This window comes from Pinus tabuliformis, chromosome 4_2 (assembly GCF_031772625.1).
Source record: "Pinus tabuliformis cultivar Carrire ecotype Pingquan chromosome 4_2, CPIR1, whole genome shotgun sequence".
Lineage (NCBI taxonomy): Eukaryota > Viridiplantae > Streptophyta > Pinopsida > Pinales > Pinaceae > Pinus > Pinus tabuliformis.
Genome location: NC_142304.1, coordinates 665,476,424 through 665,489,037, shown reverse-complemented (window position 1 = coordinate 665,489,037; position 12,614 = coordinate 665,476,424). Strand labels below are relative to the sequence as shown.

The 12,614-nt window shown below is 34.5% G+C and overlaps 1 protein-coding gene across 1 annotated transcript; it reads right to left on the bottom strand.

The window, feature by feature from the left end:
• Positions 1-519: 519 nt before the first annotated feature.
• Positions 520-1,311, bottom strand: LOC149171170 (uncharacterized). Its single transcript, XM_089425866.1, has one exon. It carries the CDS (start codon positions 1,309-1,311, stop codon positions 520-522), a length of 792 nt encoding a protein of 263 aa, XP_089281992.1.
• Between the last annotated feature and the right edge of the window lie 11,303 nt (positions 1,312-12,614).

Genomic DNA, 12,614 nt, shown 5'->3' with positions numbered 1-12,614 from the left:
AAAGTGCCAGCTCGCCTGAAAAAATTCCACTGTATACCCATCCGGACCAGGAGCCTTGTTCCTACTCATATTCATAACTATTTCTTCTAATTCTTCCAAGGTTACAATCCTCATGAGTGCTTTGTTTTGATCCTCTGTTACAATTCTTGGTATCTCCCTACAAATATTAGCAATAGCTTCCTCTCTATCTCTTATATCTTCCGTTAAAATCCCTTTAAAGTAATCCACAAGAGTCTTTTCGATATCTACCTGCTCTATCACTCTGTCTCCTGCTGCATTCTTAATTGAAAAGATTCTATTCCTCTGTCTATGTTGGATCATAGCTTGATGGAAGAATTTGGTATTTCTTTCACCTTCCCTTAACCACCGTACCCTTGATTTTTGTCTCCACAAAATCTCCTCTTGTTTTCTTCTCTCCTCTAACTGACTGATAATTCTCCCTTCCTCCCTACTCTTCTCTTCGTCCCTGCCGTCCAAAATTATTTGTTGCTGGATTAACTCCATTTCTCCTTCTAATTTCTACTTAGCCTCCATAATGTTCCCAAATTCTTTCCTATTCCATTCTTTAATTCTTTGTTTGATTGCCTTGAGCTTCAATTGTATAGTATGCATTTTCCCTTTGCCCCTGATAGTACATTGCTTCCACCAATCTTCTACTTTCCTTATAAATTGCGGATCTCTAAGCCAAAAGGATTCAAATCTGAAAGGTCTCTTACCTTTGACCTGCTTAATATCAATATCTAACTGAATAGGCCAATGATCAGATCCCAGAGTAGGGAGAATTTTAGCTTCAATGAACACATCCCGATTTAAAATTTGCTCCGAGAGCAGAAATCGATCCAGTCTAGACGCAATCTGATTCTGTCCTCCCCGTCTATTGTTCCAGGTATGTACTCCATTCGTTGTTTGAATATCCACTAACCGCAGATCCCTAATCATATCGCTGAACTCCTCCATATTCGGATCATCTCTCCTTATTCCACCTCTCTTTTCTCCTAGATTCCTAATCATATTAAAATCCCCTCCTAGTATCCACGGGGTGTGCGGGATTAATCCTCTCAAAGTATGTAAATTCTTCAAAAAATCCTTCCTCTCTCTATAATTATGAGGCCCATATACCCCAGTAAACAAGATTCTTTCGCCCATCCCCACTAATCTAAACAGACCAGCAAGGATTCTAGGTAAAGTAAACCAGTGTTCAAAAATTACCTCTTCCGGGTTCCATAAAATAGCCAAGCCCCCTGCTGTCGCTATTGCATCTAGTGCCATAACCTCGTATCCTAATTTCAATTTCCTTACAATTTCTGTCATCTATTGGCTATCCATTTTCGTTTCCTGAATGACCATAATGCCAGGTTTTTCTTTCTTCAGTCGTTCCTTCAAATATCTTTGTTTCCCTTGACTGTTCAGTCCCCTGATATTCCAACTTAGAACAATCATTTAAAACTTTTGGGGGTTTGTAGAAATACCTCTGAAAGAGGTATCACCCTTCCTGAGTTTACTAAAGTCTCTCCCACAGCTTGGATTGATTCGCTTAGCATTCTTCTCCCTTTTTTCCTTCCATTCTTACCTTGACTATCCCCTTCTAGACTTTGGGTTTCCTGATTACCTTGATCTGACCTATTTGCTAGAAGTTCTGCCTTCTTCTCTTTATATCTTTGAAAGGTTTCCTTATACAATTGTTTTTCTTTTTCTGGGATGAACCTTTCATCCAATTTTTTCCAGTCATTTAATAATTTCTTCATTATTTTTTCCTCCTCGTTACCCTCTTCTTGGACAATCTCTTTACCCTTCATGATTTGTTCTGTGAAATCAAGTCTTACTCCTTCCTCCTCTTCCTTCGCTCTGCTTGGGCTTCTACTTTTCCTTTTTCCATCTTTTATAATTTCCATTGGAGCTGGCTCATTGACATCCCTTTCCTGTTCCATGGAAATTTGTTCTATAATCTCCTTATCCTGTTTTCCTGCTTCAACCTCTTCTTCTTGCATTTGGAGAATGCTGAACTTATTTTTACTGTCAAGTGATGCCTTCCTTTCCTGGGGTTGTAATTTTGAAGATCCCAAATTTGGTTTCCTTCTCCTCTGCACCTCTTTGAAGTCACTTACTTCGCCTTCCACCCCTACTCCTACTCTGAGTTCCTCCTGCTTGTCTTTCTCTACTTCCATTGGTCGATTTTGTGGGCAATCCTTGATCAGATGTCCATATTCATGACAACGTCTGCACCGAAACGGTATATGTTCATAATCAATGGGTTGCTGCCAGATTTCATCCTGATATTCAAGCTCAATAGATTCCGGTAAAGGGGCAGAGATATTCATGTATACACAAATCCGGGCATAGGAAGTATATTTTCCCCTTTTCGTTGATTCTGCCACCTTCACAAAAGTACCAATCGAATTTCCAATCCCTTCCAATATTTCAGGGTCCCAAAATTCATCCGGAAGCCCAAATAAACGGACCCAAATTGGGGCTGCCATGATTTTCTCGTCATCAGGATTGTATCTATCTTCCCAATATCGCGTGAACAAGCCTGCATTATTCATAAAATGGGGGCCCTCCTCAAAAACCCTTTCCTTATCCTGTAAGTTTGCAAAAATGACTGTGAAAAAACCCTTTGCCCCCAATTTAAGATCGATATGTCCTCTTGGTTTCCATCGTTGCTGAATCCATCTCGTAAGATCCCTTTCAGATGGCCAGTACCCTATGAATTTACAGATTAACGCGTGATCTCTCATATAACAACGGTAATCTTCCAGCTTATTATTTGGTATTACATACCTGGGCTTTTTCTGTGCCCTAGGAAGGCATTTATTCACCAATCTTGCTTGCCATTGATTCCCCAGTACTGGCATTGTCTTACTTGTTTCCGTCACCCTTCCGTACCCACCTCCGCTTCCAGAACTACCAGCCATTACCTCCCTATAGGAGGGGATCTCTCCCCTCCCCTGCCTTTCGCCCATTCCTTCGCTCAATTCGTGGAAACCCTCTACCCTTTGTCGCTCTTATCTTAAAACTAACAATTGTCTAAACAGAACCACGTGACTTACCAAAACAAAGAATGCCTCAACGCCTCTCTCTGCTGCCGCACCCTCGTTGACTATTACAACACTATGACTCTGCTGTCATTCGCTGAACCTTGTGCATTTCTTCACATGAAAAACCGCTGAACCGCTGAAAAAAATTGAGATTATGCATCATTTTCAATCCATGCATGAAAGTTTTTGAAAGTTTCAAAAGCTTTTGATTTAAAATCAACTATCAAATTGACAAATAATGGGGTTGGCTTGCTAGTCAAAAATCGTCACAAACCCTAAAAAAAACAATAACAAAAATAATAAACAAATACAAAGACTTAACAATTTAAAAACAAAAATGAAAATAAATTAAAAAAAAAACAAAAAGTTTTAAAAAATAATAACTAATTAAAAAATATATTTTTATTATTATAATTTTTAATGTAAAAAAAAATGAAAAATGACGAAAAAACATAAAACAAAAAAAATATATATATAAAAAAAAAATTATACCGGGAAAAAAATTCAAACATAAATTGTTTTAAAAAAAAAAAGCTAATTCATAATAAAAAAATAAAAAAAAATAATCCCAAAAATCAAAATTTGGAAAAAAAAACAAAAGACAAACAAACAAAACAGATAAATATAAGCAAATTGGATAATTAAACAAATACAAATATATATATATATATATAATTCATAATAAATATTAAGTTAAAAACAAATATAAATATTGAAAAACACATTCCAATGAGTATAACGAAAAGGGAAAAAAGTTAATAATAAAAAAAGACATTATAAAAAATAAGAATAAAACATTAAAATTAAAAATATTGAAAATTAAAAAATATATTAAAAAAAGCATTATAACATATAAAAAGAAAATAGTTATTTTTTTTGGTTAAATAAAATATTAAAAAAAATATTAACGATGCTCCGGGCCCGGAATGGAATTGGTCCTCCACGCGGCAGGAGCTGAAGGGGCAGGAGCTGAAGGAGGGACGGTTGAATGATTATTTTTATTTGTTTTTAAAACTTTTAAAATTTCTATTAATATTATTATTTTAATTTTCAATATTTTTAATGCTTATAAATTTTATGGTTTTTTAATAATGTTTTTCATTTTTCAATTTTTGTTTTTATTTTATTTTAATTTTTTGTAATGTTTTTTTAGTATATGTATATTTTATTAGTGTTGTTGGTTTTTTTAATTGTGCGTTTTTTTTTGTTATTTTTACTTAAATATTATGTGAATTATTTTTTTGGAAAAAAATTAGAAGTTATTGACTTTGGATATAAAATTAATAATTTTTTTTATAAAGTTTGTTATTTTTCCAATTTTTCCTATTTAATTTTTTCATAAAAATTGTTTATTTAATATGTCATTTTAGCGAAAATGTCTCAAAATATGTATTTTATTAATTATATTTATATGCAAAATGTGTATTTTTTTAAAAATTAATATTTTTTAGTGATAATTATTTTATGTTTATTGAAATAATAATTAGCAATATGATGATGATATTAAATATATTAAAAATCTTAACTTCAAATTATTAATTTTATTATTATTTTTAAACTTGCAAAAAAAAATAAAAACTTCATTATAAAAAACATTGCAAAGAAAAACAAAAAAACATAGGTTTGGAAAACCCTTAAAAACCAAACATCTTAGGACGAAAAAATAAGAAGAGGAGTAAGACAACTTGAAAAATGGTTAAATAATCAGCATTTAAAAAAAAATGCATGCTTAGGACATAAGAAAATTTACAATGTTAAAAATACGCCTAAAAAAAGGTTGATGCTACTTTCAAAATTCGCATGAAATCACCAACATTTTAAAAAATTATCTACTTATATATCAAAAAATTTAAAGTCTAAAAAAGAACAAAAAAATGTGGTCGATGCTGCATCAACATTTTTCAAAATTGTCATGAAAATTACTAACATTTAAAAAGAAATGTACATACTTAATACATACAAAAATTTAAAGAGTAAAAAATATGCTAAAAAACGATGTATTCTGAATCAACACTTTTGAAAATTAGATGATTTTTTGCAACTCTAAAGAAGTGAGAACTCGATACAGTTCTCATTTGATAAGTTACTTTATTTATATCAATATTGTCAATATAGTTAAAACCTTCAGACCATATTTAAAATGCATAAGCAAGAATGTATATAACAACATATAACTCCCTGTAACGCCATATCTTGATATGAAATTGCAAAATGATGTCATGTGAGCATTCATTGTTTCTCCAAGGGACCCCACCTACTAAGGCTTAAACTTTTTTGTTGGTTTAGGAGTATTATTTTTATGCCTTTTTAGAGGAGTCATGATGAAGTGCAATGATTTGCACACTTTTTTTTTTAATGTGGCTTAATAACCTACGTTGATGCTAAAATCCCTTGTTGCAATTTAGATCAAAGGTATGGTGGGTTTTAGGGGTCTCGTTTCCTTGGTGTTATCTTTGAATACCAACATATGAGTAGCTCACCTACCCTAGCTCAAAATAATTTAGGGTTGCAAAATGTGGAGAGGAAACCTACAAATCATCGTTATGTTAAAAATATGTAGGCTCTAGTCATCCTTTTTCTAGTAGAGAAGACAAAACTTAATAAGATAGTATGGATGGTGGACCTAACCCTTATAGGTCATTTTCCACATAGGAGAATGAGCCCCAAAACTATGAAGGTATGTATAAAAATTAATTTGATTAAATTGTCACTTATGCACCTCGAGCTTTAGCTTTGGTTAAAAATATACTACACCAAAGATGGGAGTGGAGTGCTCAACCTCTCTTCCTCCAAAAGCGGCATATAAAATTTAATGCAAGGTCTATGCATCTAGATTTCATACAAGTATGGGTGAGGATTCTAGGGTTCGCTCTAGTATTGTGGTTAGAACAAGTACTTGAGGAAACTTAGAACACACTTGAAATTTTTTTATGGGGGTGATTTGTCATTTAGAGTACAATGCATTATGTGTATAGCTTGTATTCTAGTTGTTTTAGACACTAGCAAGGGCCTAATAGGGAAATTTGGAAATTTGGAAAGGTTTGGACTATTTTTACTTTAACTTAGACTATAAATCTATTTAGAATTTTTTGGATTCAAAAGAAGAAATTAGGTGGTGGGGAGGATGAATTAAAGGAACCAAATATCTACTCAAAATTTATAGGGGTTCTTGAAATTAATGGGTTACTAAATGTGTATAAGAGGTACCGTGAGTAGCTTCTTCTTAATCCCTAGACATAAGAAAGCCCAAATATTAGACGATGGAATGTTACAGTGACAAATAAGATTATGCAACACTTGAAGATGATAGCAAAATTTGCAAGTAATTTTTTTTATGTCTTTTAGGCACTAGATCACTTTGCAAAAGCACATAAAATAATGATTCTAAAACTCAGTTAACAACATAGAACAAAGACAAATAAACCATATTAGAAACTCAAGACAAAAAAATGATAAAGGAGTTCACCCATCTCCTGGTCTAGCTTCCAATATTGTGCCTCTTTCATTAAGTGCTCAAATTTGTGTTTACATCCATTTACAGTGCTTATAATGTAAAAATTATGTCTCCAGTGGCTCTAGAATAGTAAAAAACCTCAAGCTGGGCTCTTGTTGGGCTCAATTTGGCCAAAATTTAAAGAAGTTATGCTCTAGAGAAGTTTTTCTGCTAACTGCTCTACAAATTGGACTACTTTGCGAATTGTTCTACGAATTTTGTAATTCCATGACCCGCGAAGTGTCATTGTCGCCTGGCGTCGGTAATATTCCCGTCGGTTTGGGTGCAATTTGTTAGTTATTTTAAATGCACAATAAGGCTTATCGGTGGAAAATTTGGGCCACATGGGGCCATGTGCCCAGGGGCTCAGGATAACTACTTTACCTTGTTGGCATAGCCCCCCAGTTCAACGACATTCAATTCCATGGCGCATATATCTCAAGGTTGTTCTCAAAACTTCGCATTTGTTCTCCAAGCTCCATCCTTCGGTTACATGGTATGTGTTTAGATCGTGGGCTTGGGATAAGCCCCAAGCCCTTGTTCGCTATGTCTGTGGTCTCATGGTTTGCGTAGTGACCAGGGGCTTAGCCCCGACCCATTCCCCTAACTCTTATCTGCCGAAGGTTCAAATAGATATTTGCGACTATGGTTGTTAAGTACCACTATTGGCGTTGTGGTAGAGCATTGCACTTCTTGTTTAGAGGTCCCATGTTCGTACCCGTTCGGGCCTCTGACCGACCCATACTAAAATTTTTTTGACCCTCGGGGTGCCACGTGGCAGCCCATGATTGGGCCACGTAGTGACCTATCATTGGTCCACATAAAAATCCATCAACTAACCAGATATTTCGAAATCAAACCATTCATACGACGCCACTTAGAAGCTTGACATTGGCTTAGGAGGTACAATCATCCCACTGAGTCATTGTACGGACTGCCCAGTCAGTAGCCCTACACCCCTGCAAAAAATTGACGTATTTAGGAAAATGATCAGAACGCGATATCGGGAGCATACGATATTGGTTTTGAGTGATTCAAGTTGCATTGAATTCAAGTCAGCGAGATCTACACTTTAGCATTTGTTTTAAACATTTTTGAACACTTTGAATTTTGAGCACTTTATTGATCCCTTGGATCACTCCTCCCCACTGGAAGATTTTGGACCTCCAAAATACTATTTTCAGTCAAAAAACAGATGAGGGTACAGTTCCCTCAGCCTTCCAATATCAATCCATTTTGATTTTCTTGGATTTTTACCTTTGAGCCCCACCCCTCTTCTTGAAGTTCTTGTTTTTCTGTCAAGGATAGTATCCTGCTACAATTCTTGAAGAAATTCAGGAGAGAAATATTATATTGAAGGAATTTGAACATTCTCTCCTTGATCTTCAATCAAAGGAGGCTCATATAATCTCAAATTCTCAACATTAACAACTACACACATTTTCATATATGGAATCAAATCCAACTGGAAGGCACTATTACCAATATTTTCTAAAATCTTAAAAGGTCCATACCTTATTGGTTTCAGTTTTTTACCTTCTCCTTGAAGCCTTTCCTTGCTAAAGTAAAGCCAAACTTCATCTCCAACTTGAAAATTGTGGTCAACATGAGGCTTATCATGCCTTGTCTTGTACTTGGCTTGACTCTTTTTCAATTGTTCTTGAACCATTTGATATACCAATTGAACTTTTTGAATGAATCACTTGGCCTTATCAATGTGACTATGTCCATCAATAACAATATATTTCCCAAAGATAAAATCTAAAGGAGATTTTGGTAAGTATACAAAGCATGCCTCAAATGGAGATGTTTGAGTCGATGAATGCTTGGCCCTATTGTAAGCATGCTAAATGTAGTGTAAGTGTTCATACCAAAGCTTAGGATGTTTTCTACAATAACCACGAAGAAGATGTTTGCTGCAATAACCACGAAGAAGATGTGTTACTATTCTATTCATCATTTCTATCTCACAATCGTTTTGTAAATGGAATCTTGAGCTCTTTTTCAACTTGGTGTCCATGAATCCCCATAATAGACCAAAATTTCCCAACAAATCAAGAATCTCAATTAGAAATGATAGATTTGGGCAACCCAAAATGCACCCATACATTTGAAAAAATATTTGTGTAGTTTTTTTAGCTGTAACCTGCTCCTTACAAGGCATCAAAAATACACATTTTGCTGAAATGATCCACCACAACATAAAGATAATCATGATTTTTTTTAGACATAGGTATCCCTTCTACAAATTCCATACAACACTTTCCCAAGGACAGGAAGGAACTGGAAGTGGAGTATACAATCCTAACTTTCTATTGTTAGGCTTACTAGTAGCACATAAAGAACATCCTCTTACATATCGTGACACTTTCATTCATATGAGGCCAATAACAATACCTTTGTAATTGTGCCACTGTCTTGCCTACACCAAAATGGCCAGCAATAAGAGAAGTGTTCGCTTCCATTATGATGTCGACTCTTTCACCCTATGCAATGCATAGCTTGCCAAGATGTAAAATAATTTATCATTAACATGGTAATCTAATTCCTCTACTTGGTTTCCTTGACACAAAGTTTCATATACATCTTTAAATTCATCATCTAAAGCATATTGTTCAACATAGATCTCATGCATGATAGAATTATGCTTAAGAATAACTGAAGCACAAACAATTGGTCTAGATAGCATATCAACAATTTTTTTATAGATACCTTTCTTATACCTTATCACCAAGTCGAATTGCTGCAAGAGACATATCCATCTGAAATTGCCCACTTGTTGTATCTTGGTTTGTGATTGCAAGTATTGCAATGGTTGATGATCAGTGTGAATGATAGTTTCCTTTCCCATCAAATAGTGTTTCCATTTTTTCACACTTTGCACCAAAGAATACAAGTCTTTGTCATATGTAGGATAGTTAAATACTGCATCATTGAAATTTTCATAATGGTAACAGATGGGCTTACCATGTTGCATCAAGACCGCTCCCATAGCATAGTCACTTGCATCGATTTGTATCTCAAATGGATGTATGAAATTGGGAAGTGCAAGTACTGGTGTTGTATTGATTCTCTCTTTCAATGCATCAAAGGATTTATGTTGCTTGCCTCCCCACTGAAAAACATGTTTCACACTTATCAAGGCATGTAATATAGTTGCAATTGATGAGAATTTAGAAATCAACTTTCTCCAGTATTGAGTTGCTCCAAAAAAGCTTCTAAGCTCTATTACATTATTGGGTTTAGGCCAATCTACAATGACTTTTATCTTTGAGGGATCTATCTTCAATTCACCCTCTCCAACAATATGTTCCAAATATACTAACGAGGTTTTTCCAAATTCACATTTAAACATTTTTAAAAACAATTTTATTTCTTTAAGACATCTAAGACTTGCCTAACATGCTTGACATGCTCTTCATAGTCCTGCTGAAAATCAATATGTCATCTAACTAGACTGTCAAAAATTCATCAAGAAATGGTCTTAAGACATCATTCATAACTCCCATGAATGTTGTAGGAGCATTACAAAGCCCAAATGGCATAAGAAACCATTTAGTTTGTTTTGAAAGTTGTCTTCCATATGTCTCCTTCAGAAATCCTAATTTGACGATAGCCACTTCTCATGTCTAACTTAGTGAAATAAAAAACATCTTTGAACTGATCAAGTAAATCATCAATTCGAGGAAGAGGGTAACGATTCTTTACCGTGATCTTGTTCAATGCTCTAAAATTCCTACACATATGCCATGTACCATCTTTATTTTGTACTAAAACAATTGGAGACCCACATGGTGATGTTCTTGGTTTGATGACCCCTTTATCAAGTAACTCTTGGATTTGTTTCTTGATTTTTGCATTCTCCATGACTGACATCCTATACATGCCAATGTTTGGAAGAGGGTAATCTCATTGCAATTGGATCTCATGTTGGATTACTCTTTTAGGAGGTAATCCTGCAGGTTCCTGAAACATCTTATCATAGGTGTTAACAACCTCAACCAAATCAGATTTTAATCTTGCATCACATCCTTGTAAGGATTCATTTTCAACATTCTCTTTGGGTTTGATCATTAAGAATACAAAATTCTTACTAGCATTAACAAGCCTCTTCATTTGTACAACATTCACAAGAGATATATTGAACTTCTTTCTATGTGCTCTAACAATCTAATCAACCCCATTTTTAAATGAATGACATTTGTTCTTATGGTGGTGAAAGATGACTCCTATCATATATATATATGTGATTCCCAAAACAATACCACAAATGTCAAATGGTATTACATCAAGCTCTACCTCATCTATAAAGTTTGTAGTGATGGAAAATTTCAGTTTACATCTTTTTGTCACATGCAATTTTTCATTGTCACATATCCAGCCTAAAGGATAATGTTTAGGATGAGGAATGGTTTCCAAGTTTAATTTCTTAAATATGTCTTTTGAAATAAGGTTTTCTTGTGATCCACTATCAAATAAAATATCTATCTTGGTATGTTTTGAAATGACTCTAATGTGGAAAATCTCTATTCTTTCTTTTTCATATTGAGTTTAATTGAGGTTACAAGAATAAATAGTACTTGCAATAGAGTCCTTTCCTTTAAATCCCATGGTTGTGATCTTTGCTTCATCCTTGGAATAGGATCCTAAATCATGTTGTGTAGTTGCAGCAGTATTTTGTTTCCCTTTGACGTTAAAATTTTTGGGTCTCATCTCAGGATGAAGTTTCCAATAGTGGTCTTCATCATGGCCTTCTTTTGAACAATGTTTACAAGTGAGTTTTTCTCCCTCCTTCTTGATTGAAGCATTCTTCTTCCCTTTGCCTTTGAATTTCCCATTTCCTTTGTCTCCACTCTTGAATGGCTTTTTGCTACCCACTTGGGGAACGTTCTTCCCTCTTGCTTCTAAATGAGTTTTCTGTACAAAAACTTTATCTAGATTTGTAGGGTTAAACATGATGATTTTGTGTCTCAAATCACTATGTAAAACTCTAATGTATTTGAGTAGAGTGTCTTGAGAGGATAAATCTATACTCAAAATAAAAGCTCTTTTCCTAAATTCTTGAGTATAGCTTTTCATGTTTTGACCCTTAGCTTACCTAAAATTTTTCCAATCCATTACACCTTTTTGCATGTATGTTAATGGATAAAATTGTCTTCTTATTGCAACAAAGTAAATCATTCCAAGAGGATAAAACCTTACAAATTTTCTTCATGTCCTCTTGAGTTTTGTCCTCCCACCAAATGAGTGTTGCATTTTCCAACCTAAGAGAAGCAAGCTGAATTTTGGTTTCATCATCCTTGATTCTTTGTATCTTGCGATACACTTCAATTTGAAGAACCCAATTATCTGATTTCTCAGCATTTACCTCTCCATTATACATAGCCAATTCAAAATTTATGTCAAGCTTTAACAAAGGAGTTTTACCATGTCCTTTTGAAGAATTTTGAGGTGTTTGTGAAGGGGTAGAGGTAGAAGAAGACGAGGATGGAGGTGAAGGTTGTGGCTTGACACCATCCCCTCCATTCACTTTTGGAGGTTTGTTTCCATTTCATCCATTTCCTTTTGGATGTTTTGAGCTCTCTCCTTTCAACCTTGAGTTCCTATCCTCATAAAGAACTTTCACCATTTCAGAAATTTCAAAGAAAGCTTTTCTAAAAGTTGCCTCATCTTCAAACATCCCTTCATGACCTTCTTCATATGCCATGATTGGTGAAGCTTGAGATATGTGTGTTCTCCTTGAAACGATTTGAGACGTTGGCTCCACACGCTCTCCTTCTCCTCTTTTGAGCTTCAACCTTGGAATCATCGAAAAACACTTGCAAACAAAATCAAACCTTCAAAATAACCTTGGGCTCTGATACCAAACTGATATGTTATTGAAGATGATAGGAAAATTTGCAAGTAAATTTTTTATGTCTTTTAGGCAATGGATCACTTTGCAAAAGAACATAAAATAATGGTTTTAAAACTCAGTTAACAACATAAAAACAGAGACAAATATACCATATCGTAAATATAAGACAACAAAATGGTAAAGGAGTTCACCCCTCTCTTGGGCTACATGTCCTGGTCTAGCTTCCAAT

Excerpts from the sequence above, each read along its gene's own strand:
- LOC149171170 (XM_089425866.1), bottom strand. The coding sequence starts at position 1,311 with ATGACAGAAATTGTAAGGAAATTGAAATTAGGATACGAGGTTATGGCA.